Raw genomic sequence first — 23934 nt, forward strand, 5'->3', positions numbered from 1 at the left:
AGCTTCTCTTTTATACTTTGACAAAAAGCATTAGGTCAGAGGTCTGACGTTTTTAGTTTCCCCCACCCAGATTTGGGGCTTCCCTGGTGGCTCAGAGGTTAAAGAGTCTGCCTGGAATGCGGGAGACCTGGATTCTATCCCTGGGTCGGGAAGATCCCCTGGAGAAGGAAATGGCAACCCACTCCAGTACTCTTGCCTGGAGAATCCCATGGAGGGAGGAGCCTGGTAGGCTACAGTCCATGGGGTCGCAAAGAGTCAGACACAACTGATCGACTTCACTTTCACCCAAATTTACTGTACTTAACTTGTGATTACATTGTAACTCCTGCTACATTCCTCAGTTTATTTCTTTTCTTTCTAAATCCTGTTTGCCCCTAGCATCTTAAGATCACTATCTCCTAAAAAAGGCTTCTAGCTATTCTTAATCATTCCTAAACCCTAAACTCAGCAATGCCAAAGAATGCTCAAACTACCACACAATTGCACTCATCTCACACGCTAGTAAAGTAATGCTCAAAATTCTCCAAGCCAGGCTTTAGCAATACGTGAACCGTGAACTTCAGATGTTCAAGCTGGTTTTAGAAAAGGCAGAGGAACCAGAGATCAAATTGCCAACATCCTCTGGATCATCGAAAAAGCAAGAGAGTTCCAGAAAAGCATCTATTTCTGCTTTATTGACTATGCCAAAGCCTTTGACTGTGTGGGTCACAATAAACTGGAAAATTCTTCAAGAGATGGGAATACCAGACCACCTGAACTGCCTCTTGAGAAACATATATGCAGGTCAGGAAGCAACAGTTAGAACTGGACATGGAACAACAGACTGGTTCCAAATGGAAAAAGGAACACGTCAGGGCTGTATATTGTCACCCTGCTTATTTAATTTATATGCAGAGTACATCATGAGAAACGCTGGGCTGGAAGAAGCACAAGATGGAATCAAGATTGCTGGGAGAAATATCAATAACCTCAGATATGCAGATGACACCACCCTTATGGCAGAAAGTGAAGAGGAACTACAAAGCCTCTTGATGAAAATGAAAGAGGAGAGTGAAAAAGTTGGCTTAAAGCTCAACATTCAGAAAACAAAGATCATGGCATCTGGTCCCATCACTTCATGGGAAATAGATGGGGAAACAGTGGAAACAGTGTCAGACTTTATTTTGGGGGGCTCCAAAATCACTGCAGATGGTGACTGCAGCCATGAAATTAAAAGATGCTTACTCCTTGGAAGAAAAGTTATGACCAACCTAGATAGCATATTGAAAAGCAGAGACATTACTTTGCCAACAAAAGTCTGTCTAGTCAAGGCTATGGTTTTTCCTGTGGTCATGTATGGATGTGAGAGTTGGACTGTGAAGAAAGCTGAGTGCCGAAGAATTGATGCTTTTGAACTGTGGTGTTGGAGAAGACTCTTGAGAGTCCCTTGGACTGCAAGGAGATCCAACCAGTCCATTCTGAAGGAGATCAGTCCTGGGATTTCTTTGGAAGGAATGATGCTAAAGCTGAAACTCCAGTACTTTGGTCACCTCATGCGAAGTGTTGACTCATTGGAAAAGACTGTTGCTGGGAGGGATTTGGGGCAAGAGGAAAAGGGGATGACAGAGGATGAGATGGCTGAATGGCATCACTGGACATGAGTCTGAGTGAACTCCGGGAGTTGGTGATGGACAGGGAGGCCTGGCATGCTGCGATTCATGGGGTCGCAAAGAGTCGGACACGACTGAGCGACTAAACTGAACTGAACTGAACTGAAACTCAGCAATCTTCTTTTGCCATAAATGTTTCCCTCACAAACAGGTCTCAGATAACAATCCTTCAAATGGCCTCAAGCTGCAGCCTACGTGCTCATCCTGGGACATTCTTTGTAAAGATCCTTGAACAAATGTCAATGGTTATTTTATAGATTATTTTCTGGGCACAACTGTAGAAGGCTTTTTGCTTTCTCATGCTCCTCTCAAGCACCTTAACATTCTTTCCAGCCAACTCAACTGAAGAAAGGAAAGAACAAGTCAGAATCACAAGGCCTAACTCCTTCATCCTGGGGCCGTGCCTGCGAGATGAGGAGAGGGGGTTGGGGCTGTGCCTCCATTTTGTCAGTAATGCCTAACGTGGCTCCCGACAAGTTTTTATGGGTTGGGTAATTTCATAGGCTAATAAGTGGGAGATTTCCAGGAATTAGGCCACCGCCCACTTTTTGGACTTTCATGATTGGCCTCAGAACTGTCATGACACTGGTGGGTGTGTCATGAATTATAATGAATGTATAATGAGTCTCAAGGTCCACTGGAAGTCAAATCTTCTGCCATCTTGAGCTGCGTTGGTTCTAACCAGTTTTTTGGGTTTTTTTTTTTTTTTTTGTCTTTCAAACTTTTATTTAAGGGAACTGATCCATGATGGATTTTAGATCTTGTTGAATGCAGCCACGTCCCTAGACTGTACATACTTGTCAAAAGCAGTGATCTGCTCCTCCAGCATGTCTGTTCCAAGTTTGTCATCTTCAACTACACATTGTATTTGAAGTTTTTTAATGCCATACCCAACCGGAACTAGTTTAGAAGAGCCCCAGACCAAGCCGTCTGCTTGAATGCTTCTGACGCATTCCTCTAGTTTTGCCATATCAGTCTCATCATCCCAAGGTTTCATGTCTAATAAGGTGGAAGACTTGGAGACAAGTGCTGATTTTTTGGCTTTCTTTGACTCATACTGGGCAAGGCGTTCTTCTCTTAGCTCTTGGCTTCTTCACTTTCCTCCTCCTCCTCAGATCCAAAGAGACCAATGCCATCATCATCTTTACTATCTGTAGCTCCTCTTTCTGTGGTGTCTTCCACATTGGCAGGGCCATACTTGCCCAAAGCTTTCTTCACTCCTGGCAGGCTGGCCTTTTCCTTCTCATAAGATTTGATGTGATTATACCAATGCAGGGCATGACATAAATCGGCAGGTGGTGGGCCAGAGATGGCTTCAAATACTGCCACATCTGCTTGTGATGGCACATACCCCTCCATGTAACTCTTGTCCGCCAACTAGTCATTGAGCACCTGGAGGCCAGCAGGGCTTTTCAAAACGCATGGCGATGGCTAATCTAGAACTGGGAGGCAGTGGAGGAAAAGAGGCGAGCAACTGGTCAGCGCCAAGCGCTGAGGAAAAAAGGCGGTTCTAACCGGTTTTTGTCATGCCCGACCGCTGTGTCTTTCTTTTAAAGGTTGTTCCCTGCCCCCTTCCCTCCTGTTTCACTTGTAGAACATGCACATATTTATTTATACAAACTTTTATTTTACAAAAATGGGATGGCATTATATGAATTGTCTGCAAACTGATATTCTAAAATATCATTCCATGTCAATACCAACAAAACTACATAATTTACTTTTAGATGTCACATTTATAAACAATGGACGCTGAGATTTCTAGTATATTGTTAACGGTGCTAAAATTTATTAGCATAAATTCCTACTCTTAGTTCTTGTTGTTGTTTAGTCACTAAGTTGTGTCCAACTCCTTTGCGACCCCATGGACTGTAGTCTGTCAGGCTTCTCTGTCTGTGGGATTTCCCAGGCAAGATCACTGGAGTGGGTTGCCATTTCTTCCCCAGGGGGTCTTCCTAACCCAGTGATTGAAACTGCATCTCTTGCATTGCAGGCAGGATTTTTTACTGCTGAGTCACTAGGGAAGCCCTGATTATCTTGTAATAGAATATAAAAGTTTCTTCCCTATTACAGGGTGGCTGCATTTTTATATTCTATATTTACTGATATAGAAAGAATACATGTATATATATACATATGTGTTTAAAATATTTAATGTGGTTATTTCTAGCTGGTGTAATTATGGATGATTTAGAAAATATTTTAATTAATTAATGTATTTATTTATTTTTGGCTGCGCTGGGTCTTTGCAGCTGCTCTTGAGCTTTCTCTCGTCGTGGTGAGTGGGGGCTACTCTCTAGCTGTGGTTCGTGGGCTTCTCGTTGTGGTAGCTTCTCTTGTTGCGTTACTCGGCCTTTATGTGCATGGGCTTCAGTACAGTAGTTGCTGCTCACAGGCTTAGTTGCTCCAAGGCATGTGGAATCTTCCCGGACCACGGATCTAACTGATGTCCCCTGTATTGGCAGGCAGAATCCTATCCACTGGACCACCAGGGAAGTCCTGAATGATTTTTTTAAAGCCCTGTTTCTCCTTATTTCTTTAAAATGAAAATATTCTGTTCACAAAAAAAGGAAAAATTTCCCAGAAGTGAACTTCTGCTCAGGTCAGAGTCCAGTGGAACCATCACATCTACCTGGGAATGCAAGGAATGAGCCCTAACATTGCATTAGTTTTTTTGGCAGCCTCATCCTTTACCACTTCAAACTGACCTTTCAGTCCACTAAAACCTTCATATTGGTTTAACATTTTCACATGAACTGCATCCTTGCTTTACTTGTTTGGTTCATTTTTTAGTGTAAGAGACTTGTCATTTGTCCCTCTCATAGTTTGATCACATCAGAGAGCAACCAGTGCAGTTTTGTAATTGGTGAAGGCTCTTTTTTTCCTCAGCAGGATCCTTTGGGGGAAACAAAATACTGGAACTTCACACAGGAGAACTAGCTGTCCCCTTTGAGCCTCTCAGGTAATTTTTCTTGGAACATTTTGAAATCTGACTTGAAATCTATAAAAGTTATGTCTGACCATCTTTCTTTGACATTCTAGGAAGTGACAAAAACAAAATAGTAACAGACTCATAGACACAGAGGACAAAGGAGTGGTAGCCAGAGGGGACAGGGCTGAGGGAGCAGGTGAAATGGGTGAATGGGATGAAGAGGTACAGGCTCCTAGTTATAAAATAAACAAGTCATGGGGGTGTAATGTACAGCTCAGGGGCTAGTGTCAATAATATTGTAATAACTGTGTTGGTGACAGATGGTTACTAGGCTTATCATGGTGATCATTATATAATGTATAAAAATATCAATCACTATGTCATATACCTGAAACTAGTATAATATATCAATTATAATTCAATGTAAAAAAATTCTAGTAAGTGAAACTGTCAATAGGGCAAGAATATACTAGGTGCTCTGCTTCCAGCAGAGGGAGACTTGGAGTTGATGCCCTGATTCTGGGACCTCTGGCACCTTGGTATCTTGCCTTGGAACAGTTTTGCAACCTGAATTTAAAAACCATCATCCCTCCATGTCTTCCTTTAATCTTAACATCTATTCTGTAACTCCTGCCAGGTGTTATTTTCCTGTCATCCAAATGCTTTCACTTACAGTTTTGTGATTTCCTTTTGGACTTACACACTAACTGTTGAATCTTTAATTACATCTGCTTCCTCTGAACACTGTTATCTTTCCATGGTCATCCTCCAGTCATGAGTTCTACATCAACTATTTGTCTTCTTGTGAAAAGATTTGGCCTTGCAGACGCCGCCACCCCAGAGCTTCCCTTGCTGTCTAGCCATGGTCAACCCCACCGTGTTCTTCGACATCGCTGTTGACGGCGAGCCCTTGGGCCGCGTCTCTTTTGAGCTGTTTGCAGACAAAGTTCCAAAGACAGCAGAAAACTTTCGTGCTCTGAGCACTGGAGAGAAAGGATTTGGTTATAAAGGTTCCTGCTTTCACAGAATAATTCCGGGATTTATGTGCCAGGGTGGTGACTTCACACGCCATAATGGTACTGGTGGCAAGTCCATCTATGGCGAGAAATTTGATGATGAGAATTTCATTCTGAAGCATACAGGTCCTGGCATCTTGTCCATGGCAAATGCTGGCCCCAACACAAATGGTTCCCAGTTTTTCATCTGCACTGCCAAGACTGAGTGGTTGGATGGCAAGCATGTGGTCTTTGGCAAGGTGAAAGAGGGCATGAATACTGTGGAAGCCATGGAGCGCTTTGGGTCCAGGAATGGCAAGACCAGCAAGAATATCACCATTGCTGACTGTGGACAAATCTAATAAATTTGACTTGTGTTTTACTTAAGCACCAGACCATTCCTTCTGTAGCCCAGGAGAGCACCCCTTCACCCCATGTGCTTGAAATATCCTATAATCTTTGTGCTCTTGCTACAGTTCTTTGGGTTCCATATTTTCCTTATCCCCCTCCAAGTTTAGCTGGATTGCAAAGTTAAATTTATGATTATGAAATAAAAACTAAACAATTAAAAAAAAAAGAAAAGATTCAAGTTCCTTTACCATCTGGTCTCTGATGCAGCACTTCCAGGCTTTAGGATTTTATTAAAGTTAACTAATTATAGAGTAAAATCCCTTGAAATTGATAAAAAAGAAATGATATTCCCTCTTATTCCAAACAATCTTAGAATGTCACCATTTTTTCATAAAAGAACATAGCTTAATCTTTGTAGGGTTAGAAAGGATATAATTTCAGAATTAAAAAGTATTGAAAAAATATGATTTCATTTTAGACCAGAAATCCTTTATCACGGTCCAGCTCCATTCTGCAGATTCATGTAGGAAACCACTACTGTAATACCTGTTTGCTTGTTTGTTTTTAATTTATTTATTTTTAAATTAAAGATAATTGCTTTAAAGAATTTTGTTTTCTATCAAACCTCAACATGAATCAGCCATAGGTGTACATATATCCCCTCCCTCTTGAACCTCCCTCCCATCTCCCTCCCCATCCCACTCCTCTAGATTGATACAGAGCCCCTGTTTGAGTTCCCTGAGACATACAGCAAATTCCCATTGGTTATCTATTTTACATATGGTAATGTAAGCTTCCATGTTACTCTCTCCATACATCTCACTCTCTCCTCCGCTCTCCCCGTGTCCGTAGGTCTGTTCTCTATGTCTCTGTCTCCATTTGAATATTGACTTACTTATTTGGTTCTTCCAAGTCTTAGTTTGGCTTCCCAGGTGGTCCAGTGGTAAAGAATTTGCCTGCCAGTGCAGGAGACATAAGAGACGCAGGTTAGATCCTTGGGTTGGGAAGATCTCCTGGAGAAGGAAAGGGCAACCCACTCCAGAATTGTTGCCTGGAAAACTCAGTGGGTAAAGGAGCCTGGTGGGCTACAGTCTATGGGTCACAAAGAGTCAGACACGACTGAGTGACCACACACACACACACACACACACACACGCACAGGTCTTAGTTGTGGCGCACAGGCTGGGATCTTTAGTTGAGGCATGTGAACTCTTAGTTGGGGCAGGTAGGATCTAGTTCCTTGCCAGGGATTGAACCCTGGCCCCCTGCATTGGGAGCCCAGAGTCCTAGCCACTGGACCACCAAGGAAGTCCCTGTAATACATATTTAGGCAGCTTTATTTGGACACTTTTCTCTTTCCCTGAAAATTATGGGAAGTACATGATGCCGGTTTTTTTAGTTACCGTATAATTTACCAGAGGTCCATAAATCTTTTGTTATAAGTCACAAGCCCTCCCCCAAATCCTGTTCTCTGACCCCATGTCAATTATCGGGTGTCAGCCTTGTGCTCTTTCTTTTCCAAAGTCAGACTCTTCACACAAAGATGAAAATACCATCCACAACCCTATGTCCTTCAGAGTCATCTTTGTCCCAGGCTTCTTAAGGTTGTATAACTTGTTTTCACATGTATCAACTCAAATACGAGATTGCCTAATTTTAACAGACTCCACATCAGGCCTCAGAACACACTGGAGGAAGGAGTATCATTAGCAAGGTCAGGTCTGCAGAGCGTTCCTCCTACCCTTTTACATAATCACCAACCAACAGACTGGGGTCTTGTCTTCCTGGGTTGGAGGAGGGCTCTGTGCATATATTGGCATCAACAGATCCTCCTTAATCTTGGAATTCATCATACTCATAAGTGTCAAGCTAGGATTGTCTTTCCTCCTCAACCCTAGTGAAGAGTGGTATTTAGTAGGATAAAGGTAAAGACTTCTCTGGTATAATAATGGTGAATAATGCTATGGAGAACAGTCAACATGAGCAAATGAAGAAATGGTTTGTCTTGAGCTATTCCCCCTGGATGGTGTTGGGACTGACCCTCAAAATCTCAGGTGCCTCACTTGCTTCTTTCCGCTAGACCAGGACCCTGGGGACTTCCCCGGTGGTCCAGTGGTTGAGAGTCTACCTTGCAATGCAGGGGATGTGGGTCTGATCCTTGGTCAGGGAACTAGGGTCCCACATGCTGTGGGGCAACTAAGCCCACGCACTGCCATAACTGAAGAGAAGCCCATGTACTGAAACTAAGACCTGACACAGCAAATAAATATTTTTTAAAAAGAGAGAGTTATAGATAAACCAGGACCCTGGTAGAGAGGGTGGAGCTCAGAGAGAAAAGACCCTCAAGACCCCATCTAAGGAGGATTCAGTGTGAACTGATAGGTCACATGATGAGAAAAGTGATGTCTTGCATCAGTTGTTGCGCACTATCATCAGTCAGTAGGATTATTTTCTATCTGGTTACAGACTCTACCTGCAGCTGTGGGCTTTTGGTATGACATGCCAGAGTGAAGAGGTATTCATCAAGATTTCATCACCCTTTTGGCAATGAAATCAGACTGCATTTTTAGCACACGTATTTTGGTGTCTATCCTCGAGGAGGAAGTTATATTTAGCACATTTTCTGCTAGCCACTGAACAGTGCAAGACCTTCTGAGTCTGGAGTTAGTCACAGCCCTTTATGTCTGTCTGTGGAAGGTCTCCTTGTAAACTGCTAGGCCTGTGAGGAGCCTGAATTTATAGCGTGAACTGTAACCATAAATCCTTAGAACCCACCAGGAAAGGTGCCGATTGGGTGGTATGTTCATAGTGATTTCTTAGTCCCTGCCCTGGGAAGGTTAGGAAGGCCCCTGTCAGATAGAGTGTGTGTGTGTGCACGCTGGCATGCATTCACGTGCTGGGTGTGGTAGTATAAACAGGGCACTCTGACTGACCTTCCTCAGACTTAAAAAAAATTTTTTTTGAGTGGAGTATCGTTGATGTACAATGTGTTAGTTTCTGTTGTACAGCAAAGTGAATCAGCTATACATATACATGTATCCATTTTTTTTAGATTCTTTTCCCATACAGGTTATTACAGAGTATTGAGAAGAGTTTCCTGTATAACTAGTGTATAACTATACATTAGTCAATCTATTTTATATATCAATTACAATTTCCCAATTTATCCCCTCCCTCTTTTCTCCCCTGGTAGTCATAAGTTTGTTTTCTACCTCTGTGAATCTATTTCTGTTTTGTAAGTAGGTTCATTTATACCCTCAGATCCTTCTTGTACCTGCTTCTGAGCAATGTGTTTGCACTGTGTTGGAAAATCAGGTCAGTATGTTATGCAGCCTCCCAAAGAGAAGTGGTTCTGGAGCACACAGGGGATGGACTTTCAGGGCCATAGGCCCTACTTCTCTACATGGATCTTCTGCGTCAAGGGTCAGAGACACAAAGTCCCTTAGATCAGTGCCTGCAGACAGGGGGCATCAGAATCTCCCAGGGCATGTGTTTAAATGCAGATGTCACGGTCTAACTCCACACAGGTAGACTGAATCAGACTCTGGGGTATACAGTCTGGGAATCTATATTTAAAAAAGTACCCCAAGTTGTTTTGTGATGTGAGCAGGTTTGCTGACTACTGTCTCACTTGGCCTTTTCTCCAAGGGGATGGTAGCAGCACTCAGTGCTGGCATCAAGCCCTTTTGACTTTACCTCCTAAACATTTCTTGAATCTTCTATGTGTCCACTAGTCCCTGGCCAAGTCCAGGCTGCCAGCATCTCTGGCCTGGACCACTGCAGTGGCCTCCAAGCTTCCCCTGCAGGGACTCACCCCCCACCAGTCAGTATCCACATAGCAGCAGCGAGAGTGGTCATTTCCAGTCTCAGATTCTGTCACACTCCCCTAGATTCTGACCTTGACTCTGGTTATTGTTTCCCATTGCTTTTAGATGAACACGACATTCTTCTCACAGCCAGAGGCCCAGATCCCCATCCACCTCTCCAGCCTCATCTCCCAGCCATTGTCCCTGCTAATCCACAGACCTGTCCCCACCCCCTTCACTGCCCTTCCTTCAGGCTCAGAGGTCATCACCTCTCCAGGTATGCCTTCCCAACCTCTCAGGGGCCACACTTTTCAGTTGCAGTTTTATACTGATTGATGTAATAATGTGATTAAACACGTTTCCATGTAGAATGTAATTTCCCATAAAGGCAGGGACCATGTTTCTTCATTATCATAGCCCTAGTGCTTAGCACACAGTAAGCACTAAATACCTGCCTTGGGAATTCTTTGGCAATCCAGTGGTTAGGACTCGGCACTCTCACTGTCAGGGTCCCAGGTTCAATCCCTGGTTGGGGCATTAAGATCTCACAAGGAGTGTGATGTGGCCAAAAAAAAAAAAAAAAAAGCAACCCCCCCCTGTCCTGGCCTCCATATGGCAGGTGTTGGCAATCAAGCAATCTTCAGTCACAGAGAAGATGCAGGTCCTGGGATGGACCTGAGCTTTGTAATTATACCCAAATTACATTATGTAATAAAATCACATACAGATTACTAATTTGTCTATTCATTCATTCATAATGGCAAATGCAGTATTAAGTGCCATTTTGAGATGCTGAATTCTGTGCCTAGCTGGAGTCAGCCAGCACAGCAGGCACTGCTGGTAATGATTTGAACACGTTTGGACACTTGGCACACCTCACTTCTCTTGGCTCATTCAAAATAAACATTTACTGAACAAGAACTAGGTGCCAGACATGCCCCTTATTGCTTCAGCAGCTTGTGGTCTGGGGAGGAAAGACAGACATGAAACAAGTGACTACAAGTGTAAGTTTTACAAAGGGGCATTTGAGTAAGCCACGGAGACACCAGAAGGGATGCAGGTCTCGTCTGGGAGGGGGTCAGTGGCAGGCTTCCCTGCATAATGCATAAGGAATACTTGAACTGAGGTTGAGGATGAGTGGTTTCCCTGGTGGCTCAGATGGTAAAGAATCTGCCTGTAATGCTGGAGACCGGGATTCTATCCCTGGGCCTGGAAGATCACCTGGAGAAGGGCATGGCAACCCACTCCAGTATTCTTGCCTGGAGAATCCCATGGATAGAGGAGCCTGGCAGGGTGCAGTCTATGAGGTTGGAATGAGCTGGACACCACTGAGTGGCTAACACCAGGTAGAGGCCAAGGTGAACTTCAGATGACAGGGCTATTTAATGGACAGCAGGGAGCACTCAGTTCAGCCTAATTCTCTTGTGAATTGGGGCTTGGCCCACCCACCCCTCATCTATCCTCTCAAGTGGTTGGCTGAGATGACCTGTGCTGACCTGGAGACTGGGCGGGGTCCAGAGGGCAGATGATGCACTAAATGGGAGGTGGGGGGGCTTGTGCATGGGTACCTCTCAGGGCCCCTCCTCTGACTCAGACATCACAGGAGAGGTTGTGAATTCAGCACCACCCCAGCACTCTTGTCAGAGCAATATTAAACATCATCACCATGAGCGATTTTGATTCATTTCTTTATTAATATAGAAAAGGAGCCCAAGGCAGCTGGACCAGTAGTACAAAGCACCAGGAGTTAATACTATTCTGGTGAAAGGGTTGGCTTTACAAAAGTGAAGAAGTAGGTGGGAGCTACCCTAGTTCTGGGGCCAGGCCCCGCCTACTGCCCAGAACCAGTCCCCGGGAGAGAGTGACAGGTAGGTCGGGGACAGATGAGCTGGAGACCAGAAGGACAGGCAGCAGGGATGGAGGGCCAGGCAATGAGAACCATCCTGTGGCTGATGAGGACAGGGAACTAACTGCTGGCTGGAGGCTCCCCACTGGATCCTGGGCAGAGGTTCACGTGAGCAGGCAAAAAACCCTGCAGATACTAGAGACAATGGGGATCCAGACATGGCTTGGGGTTGAAGGGCCTTCCCTTCTCTCCATCAGGGGTCACTGTTCTCAGTACTGTGTGGGTGGGGCTTCAGGGCCCAAGGCACAGAGGGAGGCCAGAGGCCTCCCAGTGGGAGAAAGAAGGGGCAGGGAAGGAAGCAGTTGAGTGTTCCGGGCTTAGGCAGCCAGGGCTGAGACACAGAAGGAAAACAGAATCCTTGTACAAAGAGGCTGGAATGTGCGGCCAGGTGGGCTTATCCTTGGCCAGGACCAGCCCCGTGACCTCCATGCCTGCCTCAAACCTTAGCAAACAGAGTCCGCCAGGAGCCCTGAGCTGTTTCTCCATGGACCAGCCATGCCCTGCCCTTTGCCTCCTCTGCTAATGAGAGCTTTGGATATGACCTCTTAGGTCACGAGAGCTCCAGGACCTGCTCTTGGTAGCTCCCCAACCAGCCCCTGAACAGAACTGGCATGGGCTGGGGGGCCAGGGGTGATGGAGGAGGAAGATGTCCTGCATGGAACCTCCCGCCGCCCTGCAGACACACTCCAGACCTGGGCAGGCTGTTAAGAGCCTCTCCTTTGTGCAGGAGGAGCAGCTGCCCTCCCTTGGCACAGGGGGCGTGGCTTGGTGCAGTCCCCTCACAACCACCGCCTGGTGACGCCGGCATGGAGAGAATGGGGTGGCACTCTACAACCCTTTAGGCTCTCCCGGGGTGGGGAGTGCAAGGCCTCTAGCAGCTTTTGCCTCCAGCCTTCAGTGTGGGGTCATAGTGCTCTTTGTTCTTCTGTGGTCCTGCCCTGGGGACAGCCCAAGACTCCACCTGGCTGGCACATGTTAGTCGGTGAGGAAAGGACAGAGGGGTAAGTAAGGAGACAGGAAGGTGAGAGCAACTCTCTGGCTTTCTCCACGTCCTCCAGGAAGAGCAGCTCAATCGACTGAGTCGCAGATCTCCTCCACCACCGCGTTGAAGATGTGCGGCTGGTCTGCGTACACGTGGTGCGAGGCACCCTCGATCTCCTATGGAGGGAGGACCCCGCCAGGGGCAGGATGGCCCTTTATTCTAGGCACTGGAAAGCAGCCACACCATTTCTTTTTCTTGTAAACCTGCTCGCCTGCTGCCATAAGCCCTTATTTTTTCTAAGACAACTGTCCACCTTTCTCCCCATATCTTGCACTTCCCAGTGGCAACCAGTGAATCCCAATGTCTCATCCTTACTTCTCCTATGGTCCCTGATTGTATCTTTCTTTCCACACTAGTCCCACCATGCTCATGGCATCCACAGGTTCGATACCCAGGACCCGTGAGGCACCAGTCTAAGTAAGCACGAAGTGAAAATTCTTCAGCCCCTCTGTCCATGGACTTCTCCAGGCAAGAATAGTGGAGTGGGTAGCCATAAGTAAGCACACTCCTTAGCAAATGAAGGTGGAGGCAGGAGAATGGTGGGAAGGCTTCTTGGCAGCCTCTATTGTACCCAGCTCTGATTTGGAGTGAGAATTACAGGGGAAGAGGGCAGCATGCTCCCTATGCCTGACTACTGGACAAGAACCTGCCTTTTAGCTTGACTGGCTACACAGAGGCAAGGAACCCTGAATTATGATATTACAGAGAGCCAACCCTTTCAAATTCATGACCCTATCTCAACCTTTCCACTCTTTCTCCCTGACTCTCCCATCACCCTTCGCTACCTGGTCTCTTAGCTACACTGAGTCAAATCAACACGTGCTGCATGTTGCAAGATTTCCACCTCAGTCTGTCTCCCCTGGTGGCAACGTACCAAATCTCGGACGTAGGAATCCGGCCGCTGCAGCTTCACCTTTTTTCCCGTGCTGGTGTCTATCCAGGTGTTGGCCCCATAGATCATGGTGATGGGCACATCTTTTCGAATCAAGTGAATTCGCTCTAACATGGGGCGCCGGGCCCAGCCAAAGGACTCCATCATGGCTTTGAATGCCGTCTCCCCACTGGAAAAGCAAAACAGGGTGAGGCGATGAGTAAATGCCACAGCATAAAATGTCAATCTGAGGGTCCTCGGAGGCTGGGGCACATCTTTGGCCTCTTTTTGTTTACCTCCAAGCCCAGCACTAGGCTCAGTAAATATTAGGAAGATTACAAGACAGGACTGAATCTCCAGAGGGTCCGCACAGAGATGAGGTAGGAGGGACACACATGTGAAAACCCCTTGGCGCTGAGGAGTGCCATATTAACCTGTATTACATACAGGATAATATGTATTTAACAGCTATTGATGTGGCAGCCTGGGCGGAGGGTGGGCACATACGAACAAGACACACGCAGTGCCTGCCCTCCCGGAGTTCCCATTTTCCTCATCCTTCAGGCACTACATAATGAATTACAGGATTAACTTAACTTCAGATTTCCCAAGAATTATGAAAGGGTAGGGAGTTCTAGGAGAACACAGATTAGGGAGTTGGCTGGCTGGGGCTGGAGGAGAGGGTCGAAGGGCTCCTTGAAGTGGGCTCTGATGGGCAAGGCCTACAGAGGCACAGAGGGTTAACTGAGGAGCCTGGGGAATGAGACGTCAGGCTTGCGAGGACCCAGGGGGAGTTTGTGCTACCTGAGAAGCAAGGACGGCCAATCTAATCTACTCTGCTCCCTGGTCATTTCCTGAGGGAGAGCTTTCAGAGGCCGTGTCGGGAGGGGTCTGCAAGGCTGGAGGGGAAGCCAGCTGTCCGGACGGCTCTGTCACTGCTGTGGGAAGCAGGCAAGGTTGGGGAGACTGGCACCCAGCAGGCTTGGTCTGTTCCAGGGTTATGTTCCCAGTCTCCTTAGCATCCCTGAGATGAAGGGGAGCCTGAGTTCTGCACAGGTCACCAGGAACAGAGTCCTTTTCTAAGACACTGCAGCACAGGGGAACAGTCATGGACTCTGGAGTCAGAGAGACATACCTTCAAATCCTGGTTCTACTTTCTTAGCAAGTTGTGGAACCAGAATACACCTTAGTTCTCTCATCTACAAACTGGAGAGAAATTATACCCACTTTTTGAGGTCATTATGGGGAAAATGAAAATATGTACAAAGCCCCTAAGTTTAGTGAAGCGAAATAAGTATCCCACCCCCCAAATAATTATTCTTTTGCTAAATTATGTTTTCCAAGGGAATGGTAACAGTTACCATGAACTCAAGATTACAACTCAAAAAGACTCAGGGGCTTATAAAATTGAGTGACGGTGTTTGGGGGAAGTGGCGGGTTATCACCAATATCATCTCTGCTTCTTCCAGGACCTAAGTGAGTTGTGTGACTACATACCTGTGGCTTAGATGGGAGGCCATTCATTATACTGAAGTAGGACTGAGACTGGGGAACACTCTGGGGAAGGACTAGGGGTGGGCCTGCAAGGCCTCAGGGGGTATGAGACTGGCACCGAGCCCAGTTGAGAGGGATCACGAGCAGAAAGCTGATTTGACTGTTGAACTGAGTTTCTAGACTGCTGTTTAAGCAGGGCCTTTCCATCAGTTGAGCTTCTGAGGAACGCTAGATGGACAGTTCCCACGCTGCCTGAAAGCAGTCTGAATTTGAGGTTAATGCTCAGACAGTGCTACTGGAATGCAAAGTCCCAGTTGCTTCACAGCTTCAGGCTGAACAGGCCTGAAATGAGGCAGGGCAGTGCTGCTGCTTCCAGTGATCTTGGCTCGCCTGCGATGCTTCCTAGCAGCTTGGGGTGAACTCCCCACAGAGGTGGTGCCTCATGGTATCAGCAGCTCACATGGCACTGCCCAAGGGAAGATTACCTCCCTGACTCCACCCTGGCTGGTGGCTGCCAAGACTGCGGATCACAGGGTACGGGCCAGGGGCCCACTGTCTGAGTTGTCACAAACATAAACTTGTTCAGATTCTGGGGATATCCTCAATTCTCCAAAAGACAGAAAAGGCATTCCTATCCCAACAGTAAATATTTCAAGGTGCACAAACATTATGTTTTAAAATATATAATCTTTCCATCAGCAATTCTATTTGTAGGACTATAGCCTAGAGGTACAGTCACACATGTGCCAAGGAAGATATACAAGGAGGTTCTCTGAAGCAATATCACATGATATCTCAGACAGAAAATAACAAGAAAATGAGGGAATTACAGGTCTGGGACAGGAGAGGACTTGCTTCCTTTCTTTTCTTTCTTTTCCTTTACAACAATACCATGTTCATAATACTTCTTCAGTTCAAAAAAAAAAAAAAAGATCTTTGCAAGTGTTTTCCAGACTCTTTGCCTGTCAGGCTAACTGCTTACCTCCAGGAAAGAGTAAGGGTCTTCCTCTATAGAGAGAGGTGGTATGTTTAATTAATCTATTATCTTCTCCATCCCTTTTTGCCTATCCCTGGGGAAGTCTCTGGAAATAAGCAAGCCTGCTAATGCCTATGTTTCCCTAACTGGATGAGAGCTCTGTGGAAGAAAAAAAATACAGCACAGACTGATCCTGGGATAGTTCTGGAGTTTTCGCTCCAAACCCATCGACGCTGAGCTGACTCCCAGAGCTGCCCTCACCTGGGATTCTGTGCATTGCAGTGGTAGATATACTCTGATATAGTATCATCATCAAAGAAGTCTGCAAACTTGCGCTTGAAGTCCGGTCGGAATCGCTGTACCAGGCCGGGCCCTGGGAGAGAACAGAACGTGGGGGAGCCAGTTTGAGTGGGGAGGAAAGACCCCTGTCATTGTTTTAACAACTTTAACCAAACGTTATTTCTCTTAAGGGTTTGTTTGCTTTGTACACTTAAGGTTATAGTCACAGAGCATGTTAAGTCTTTTGGGAAGCTCCAGGTAACCTCAAACGAGAGTCAGTTAGTTGCCAAAGAATTTGGACAGTCTAAGGTCACTGAGGAACTGGATTACTTGCAGCTCAATGAAATCCCAAGATCCTTTCCTCCAAGGATCACAAACCCCACAAGAGTCCATGGTTGAGACGCTTTGCTTTTATGGTCTGAGCTATGTTCTTTCTCCCTGAGACCACCTGTGGCCTTTTAATCTTCTGAGGGTAGTGGATGGAACCAAGAGCCCTCTCAGGTTCAGGCCTGTAACAGAATACAAGTGATGAGGCAAACCTAACACTGGCATCTCAGACTCGGGGCAGTTTTAGAGAAATCTGCTCCTTTCACCTTTCTTTAAATAGTCCATACACAAGCAGTAGGGCACTGGGAACACACTGTAAAAATTGGGCCTAGTCTCCTGGCCTCTCTCTCTCTTCCGGTCTGCTCTCTCTGTGTGCGGAGGGGTGAGAGGGAGGTGTGGCAGGATCCCCTGGGCACTCGCCCTCCTCCATGGCTGCCAGCCACCTGTCCCTACCATACTAGCTCTGATGTCTATGCGTGGCCCTGGCCAGAGGCAAGTCCAGAAATGGGGACAGTGATTAGAACAGGGCTCCTGCCTGGAGGATTAGGGAAGGTCTGCTGGAGTGCTCAGTGCTGGGCACCTAAGAAGACCAGTCCTCTGCCCGTTTAGTACCCTTGGCACCTGTGTCTCTTGTTTTCCTTCCTTTCTCCCCAGACTCCTACCTTTTGCTCATATGCTCGCTTTTCTCTTTTACCCAGAGCCATTCTGTTTCTCTTGAAGGGCCTAGAGAGACAACTCTTATTCAGCCACTAGCAGTTAACCCCTAATAATTGGCTGCTGAACATTACCGTGTATATATAAGCCATCAGTGCAAGATAGAGCGTCACCCACCTTTACCATAAAGGGAAGCTGCTTTTACTTCCTTAAAAGGCTCCTCTCCAGACAGGAAGGTGCCAGTAGTGTGAGGTCAGAAGGCTGGGGCCTACTAAATTTATGCACTCTGGCTGCCCTGCCTCCTTCCTCCCTTCACTCACAGGATTTGCTAACAGCTACTAAGTGGTGATGTGGTGTCTGACTAGGGCAGGGCATGGTGTAGAGGGGCTTGCCTGCCTCTGTAGGTGATGCTGGAGGCTCTGGTTCTGACCTCTCCTGGCAACAGATGCTGGGTGAGTTGCAGAGATGGGATCCATAGTGACCATGTTGAAACACCAACAGCTGCCACAAACCCACACATGTAGCATAAAAACTCAGTAGAGGAAGAGTCATCTCGAAACCCCTTTCTCTCTCTCTGGGGACACAGAGTAGAAGTTCTGCTCCATCTGTCTCTTGAATAGAAAAACTTTTTCCGGGCAGATGAAGGGGGGAAAAAAAACCTTCTGAAACTGCCGACCAAGACATTTGGTCCAGATTAACAGCTTTAAATAATAACGCTAGGCTTATTCCCACTTTTCATGAACAAAAGGGGATGGTGAGCGTCCAGACGCAGGGGGGCTTCTAGAATGGGACAGCTGTGGTTGGAGGAGACAGTTTCTCTATCTGCAGGCTACTCACCCCAGGGCCCAGCGACTCGAAGAACAGCCAGTGGATTGGAACGCCCTAGGACAGAGGCCACAGCCTTGACCCAGGTCGGGGGTGCACGGACCTGACTGGGGTCAGCTGGTCGGAGGGGAAAGCCCCATGGGTCCACCAGGATGAGGTGTTTAACTCTAAAGGAGGGAAAGGGAGAAGACAAGTTTTCTTTGCTTGAAGGTACCATAGCCCTAAGTTGCCCAGGAAGAGAACAACTGGAAATGAGTAATGGAAGATTCCCAGCAAGGCACTGTTGTGATGCAGACAGGTGGCTCCTCCTTACCTGTCAGGGTACTTGATCGAGTAGGAAGTGGCCAGGAATCCTCCCAGACTGTGCCCCAGGAGGATCATACTGGGGATTCCCATGCTCTCCCGCCACGTCTCTATTGAGGTCACAAACTCGTCCTCGGCCCCCTCTGGATCCCTGGGGAACGTTGGCCTCGAGCTTCGCCCGAAGCCTAGCAGATCGAAGGTGTGCAATGTGCGGCGGGTGCTCAGTGAATCCATGTTGAGGATCCAGAGGCCCACGCCGCCCCCGAAGCCGTGCACCATCACCAGTGGGGTGCGGTCCCTGAGCTCAGGGCTCACTGTCACTGTCCAGATCTTGTTCTGGTTTGGGAGGGACACATATCGAGCCAGGAACTTGTTCTGGAGGCCTGGGGAGAGGGGGTCCAGGGCAGAGGATAAGACTGTGTGCTGACCGCATGATCTTTTTGCTTGGACCCTCACTTTTCAGCCCTCTCTCATCCCCAAACCCTTCCTGGCCTCTCTCACCTTTCCTTTTACAACTCTCTGATCATACAGCCTAAGAGTTCAACTCCAAGTACAATTTGTAGATGTCTAGTGTTAGTAGTCTTAATTGCTCAGTTGTGTCTGACTCTTTGCCACCTCACGAACTGTAGCCTGCCAGGCTCCTCTGTCATTGGATTCTCCAGGCAAAAATACTGGAGTGGATTGCCATACCCTTCTCCAGAGGATCCTCCTGATGCAGGGATCGAACCCAGGTCTCCTGCGTTGCAAGCAGATTCTCTACCATTTGAAGGGAAGATCCTTGTAGATATCCGTAGGCGTTAAGAGGGGCCATTGTATTCCTTGGGCTCCCTTTGGGTCCAGGGTAGAAGTGACCCCACAGAGCTCTGGCATTCATCACTCTTGTACCTGTATATGCCTGGGGCTTGACAGAGGGAGAGTGTGTCCTCACTGAGGGTATCTGGGAGGGTCAAGCCAGGTCCTTCTTAGGGAAAGATGAAGGTGGGCAGTGTTTGCTCTGCTGGTGTGAAGACAGTCGCACAACAGAGCTACCTGAGGTAAGTCACATGGATTTCAGACAAAGGCTTGAAAACTGACTGTTCTGTGGCTGTACTTACTCAGGCCCATAAGAGAGAGAGTAGCCACGGCTAGGGCAATAGGTGCAGGGCAAGAAAGATCATATGAGAAATATGGGAAGATGGGGCCCAAGGGTCTTGTTTGAGCTGGTGGCTGCTGGTGCTCCTAGGGGGATGCCCTGACCCCACAGAACATTGCCTAGGAGAGCTGGCCAGTGGGAATCCCCAACTACTCTGGTAACTGGATGAAGGGGAAGGGTGGCTTATTGGGTAGAATACAAGGAACAGTATTATTAGAGAATATAGGATTGCTGGTCCTTGGCTAGGAAGGTGGTAAATCTAAGTGTTTGTCTGATGAGAAAGGGAGAAATGGAAAAAGAATAAGAGAAGGAAGAAGTGAATGTGTATTTGCACACATTGTGTGTTAATAGCTGGTACAGGGTTTGAGGTGAAGTTGTGGGATGTGGCAGAATGGTTTCTGCTGGAGAGTTTCTGTTCTGATGGACAGGGCAGGAGATGTTAAGGAACTGCTATCATAGAATGTGCATCCTCTGCCCAAATTGCCTCCCTCCAATCACGGACATCCCTTCCTTCCACATTGAGCATTGTCGACCAGGAATCAGTGGGCTCAGTGGGCCAGGCTCTGGGAAGACCCTGTATCCTGGGGCTCCTGAAGGAGGTGGCACAAGCCACCTTCTACTTACACTGGAGGATCCTGGCTTCTACATTCTTCAGCTGAGACATGGAAGTGGGGCGCCAAGTGGGCAGCCAGCTGCTCAGCCAGCCTTGAGGCCTGGGACAGGAACACACAGAAACATTCACTAGCAATATTGCAAACATTGATACCCCCAGTCTTGCTGGCAGTTACAAAAGAGTTATCAGGGTGCAGGGTGTTTCCCAGGCTCAGGAAACCTGCCCCTGTGGCAGTCAGCAATTCCATGGCTGCCTGATACACTGTTACTCTTCTCTGGTAAATGGTTATTAGCAACAACATACCCTTTGTTGCAACAGATACTCAGAATACTATGTGTACAGCACTTTACAGTTTATAAAGCTCTTTCACATTTTTTATCTCATTTGAGCTTTACAACTCCCCTTTGTTATTGGTTATTATAATGTTCAAGGAGGTTACAAGGAGGGGAAAAAAACCCAACTTTTAACTAATGTTTCAGTTTTCCTTTGCCATCCCTAGGACTGTATGTTCCTTTAGAGTAGGACAAATTCCCATGCCACTTGCCCTCCTGGCAGAGTACCAGGGTTGGTGTATGCCTGCTTCCCAGCCCCTGGGAGTCCAGAGCACTGTGTCAGTGGCCACTGGGGCTCTCAGGCAATCAGTCCAGCCTTGAATGATGTGTTGGGATAGGCAGGGAGTAAGAGGAGGGAGACCTGGGTTCAAGCTCAGTTTTGATTCCCTGATAGGACACATGTTGCCTCTGGCCTTGTTTCCAGATTATAAAATGAGTAGAAATTTCGCCACCAATGGCTTGCAGTAAAACAGGTAAGATAACCTATCTTGTTTTCTACTTTACAGCCAGGGGACTTTAAGTCATTGCAGGGTACAGGTTGAACGTACCAGTATTAGAGTAATGTTTTAAAAACCCTAGAGTTACGTCATAGTAATGTCATTTATGAGCAGAGTGGTGTTGGCCTGATAAATAATCTGTCTTTGAGCATCCAGATATGAAAGGAATCTCATAAGGTGCCCGGGATAAAACAGATGCTCAATGAATCGCTTTTGTTATTCCTCTTCCATCCCATATTTTTCTTTTCTTGAACTCTGCCTGGCTGAAGTGGATTTCAGGATGGACATTACCAGCTATAGGAAGGGCCTGTATACATCAGAATAGTCAAGCAGGGGCATTCTGTGAAGGAGTGAGGGCAACTACTACTAATCCCCTCTCGCTACACACTGGGCTGCATCATTTGAACTGCAGAATTTTAGATTAGGCTACTTCCGTAGAAATCTAGTCCAGCCTCTTAATTTAACAGATGAGCAAAGTGATACCCCAAGAGGCCATACATCTAGTTAAAGAAAAAGAAGCAGAACCAGGACCTGGATCTCAAATCCAGGTTTCAGGTATTCCCTGGTGGTCCAGTGGTTAGGACTCTGTGCTTTCACTGCTGAGAAACAAGGCCAAAAAAAAAAATAAAGTCAAATCCAGGTTTCTCCTTGTGTTTCCTCTGGACATTCCAGCCTCAGCTTTTTAAGGCCACACATGGATACTCAATATACAACTAGTTTTACACTTGCCTGCTTTCTGAAAGAACATGTGACCTAAAGCCAAAGGTCAGAGTTCTAATCCTGGCATCACTACTCACCAGCAATGTGCCCTTAGCACATTATTTGGCCTTTCTCTGTCAGAGTTTCCTCATCTTTAAAAGGGAGGTAATAATAGTATCTACTTCATAGAGTTGTCATAAAGATCAAATAAATTAAAGCACAGAATAATGCCTAGCATAATACACACTCTCAGTAAATGTTCTTTCCCCTGGCCAAATCATAAACTATCCATATTCTGTGCTTTTCAAGTAGCAAATCTCAGTTACTCAAATCTTAAGAGGTTTGAATTACTGGAGCTACAGCTGAAACTGGTCCATCAATGGCTTTAGCCAGATGAGAACTGTTGGTCTCAATCCTATGAAGACTCAGAACCCTTCAAATGATCCACTGGAATTCCTTACAGGCTTGAAGTGCAGGCACCAAGACCATAGAATGTTGCTGGTCTTAGGAGACAAACTTTCTCTCCATCCTACAGAGACTGTGACAAGTCAGAACATGTCATCTGGACCCCACATGGCCTCGTATCTGCCCAAAGCAGCACTCAGGAGAGATGCAGTCCCAAGGAACAACAGCATCATGGGCTGCTCTGCAGAGATCTTCAGATACCCCGCCTCTCTTCTTCACTGAAAATGTTACCAGTAAAGTGCTGGAAGTAGCACCTGGCACACTATTGCTCAGTACCCCTGGGGAGATGCGGAGGCCTGGGGTGGGAAACTGAGGCAAGAAGCAAAGTGGTCCCTTAGCCACAAGCTTAGCCTGACTAAGGTGGTCTCATCCCTCTAGGATCTTTACCCTGATGGTGGGTGAGCCGGAAGAGCTTCTGTGCTGTAAGAACCCTGTTCTAGACCTCTGTGATATTGGGGTCTAACTTCTTTGGACACTGGATTCTTCATTTGTAGAAAGAAACTGCACTGACTGAATATCAACTCTAATATTCTGTGTTTCCCTAAGTCATTGTAGGTATTGTAAATTTCCTCTTGAAAGCATCATTTTGGAAAGTACCACTCTCCTTGGCAATTCCTTCAAGCCTGGGAAGCTATTACTGTCATAACGTTATTAGCTTTGCAAGCAGCTCCAAAATGGGGGGAACACGGGATTCAGGAAAGGCCCAGTTCTGGTATAACCCGGGCTTGGGTGGAAGCTGAGTCATTCTCCTAGCAACTTTTCCTTGTTCCTATCAGACGGTGAACTGCTTGCCACACCACCTACAGGTGGCATCCCAAACTTGATGTCATTGAGATCGCGGTAACAAAATCCAAAAGCTCTAATTCTGAAACCATAGCATTAAGGAGATTGTTAATGATGATTAAAAACTATCAACTAGGATTGCTGGCGACTAAGCGTCTCGCCGGGCGAAAGCTAAAGGAACTTGCAAGCCTATTAACCCAGACCAATCCCAGCCCAGGGGAGCCCTCTCTCCGCTTTCCAAGCCTTCGCGTTGCGGGGCTAAGCGATGCTCTTCCCACACCTCCGACTCGCGTCGGGGAGCAAACGCAGACTAGCCGCAGACCTGGCTGCTACCCCCGCACCCGCGTCCACACACGCTTGCTTTGAGGGATCTGAGACATCATCACTAAATCTAATCCCAGGGCGCAGGCTTTAGAGGGGAGCGAGGAATAACCGCCGAGACTAAAGTGGAAAGTAAGAATCGCTAGGCTTCAGGCAAGCGTTATCTTCCATCACTCCCTAGGCTCCGCGGCCGCAACTCCTGGGCAAAAGCAAGCAAGCAAACGCAGCCCCCAGCCCTCCCCGGAAGCCGACCTGAAAAGGAAAGGCGGGAAGATGTCTAAAACTGTTCCTCAGCCACAGACAGTCCCAGGTTCACGGCCCCGAGAGAGAGAAGGAGAGAGAGAAAAGAGACAAGGTTAACTCACTGCTGCTCCAGATCATCGGCCATAGTAAACAAGCCCTGCTGGGTCGAGCTGAGCCAGCCCATCCCTCCACCTGACGCCAGCACCAGCTGACCGAGAAAAGCGTCGGATAACAAAGTGGGGCGTGGCCAGCGCCGCGGCCGGGGAGGCGGGGTCGCAGGACTCAGGCGGGGCCGGCTGGGACACGTGAGCTGTCTCTGAACCCCTCCTAAGCTAGGACCTCGGTCCGGCCACACATTTGGGGACAGTGAGGGAGGTAAGGAGTACTGAAACTACGAGTTCCTCCGTCAAACCTCCATTCTCTGATAATTAAAAGGTAA

At 47.1% G+C, this 23934-nt stretch overlaps 2 protein-coding genes and 1 pseudogene across 3 annotated transcripts; 1 reads left to right on the forward strand and 2 right to left on the reverse strand.

The window, feature by feature from the left end:
- Positions 1-2119: 2119 nt before the first annotated feature.
- On the reverse strand, positions 2120-4381 carry LOC785995 (elongation factor 1-beta-like; annotated as a pseudogene).
- Positions 4382-5381: 1000 nt separating this feature from the next.
- On the forward strand, positions 5382-6158 carry LOC786614 (peptidyl-prolyl cis-trans isomerase A-like). Its single transcript, XM_059890787.1, has one exon. It carries the CDS (start codon positions 5444-5446, stop codon positions 5936-5938), a length of 495 nt encoding a protein of 164 aa, XP_059746770.1. The 5' UTR covers positions 5382-5443; the 3' UTR covers positions 5939-6158.
- A 5247-nt stretch (positions 6159-11405) lies between these two features.
- On the reverse strand, positions 11406-23675 carry ABHD4 (abhydrolase domain containing 4, N-acyl phospholipase B). Of its 2 annotated transcripts, none has more exons than XM_024997401.2 (7): positions 23505-23658; positions 20167-20255; positions 18421-18793; positions 18120-18274; positions 16284-16395; positions 13556-13742; positions 11406-12797 (listed from the first exon to the last, which is right to left on the reverse strand). In XM_024997401.2, the coding sequence occupies exons 2-7, from the start codon at positions 20204-20206 to the stop codon at positions 12708-12710; spliced, it is 957 nt and encodes a 318-aa protein (XP_024853169.1). In that variant the 5' UTR covers positions 20207-20255; positions 23505-23658; the 3' UTR covers positions 11406-12707.
- Positions 23676-23934: the final 259 nt, after the last annotated feature.

Source organism: Bos taurus, chromosome 10 (genome assembly GCF_002263795.3).
Source record: "Bos taurus isolate L1 Dominette 01449 registration number 42190680 breed Hereford chromosome 10, ARS-UCD2.0, whole genome shotgun sequence".
Classification (NCBI taxonomy): domain Eukaryota; kingdom Metazoa; phylum Chordata; class Mammalia; order Artiodactyla; family Bovidae; genus Bos; species Bos taurus.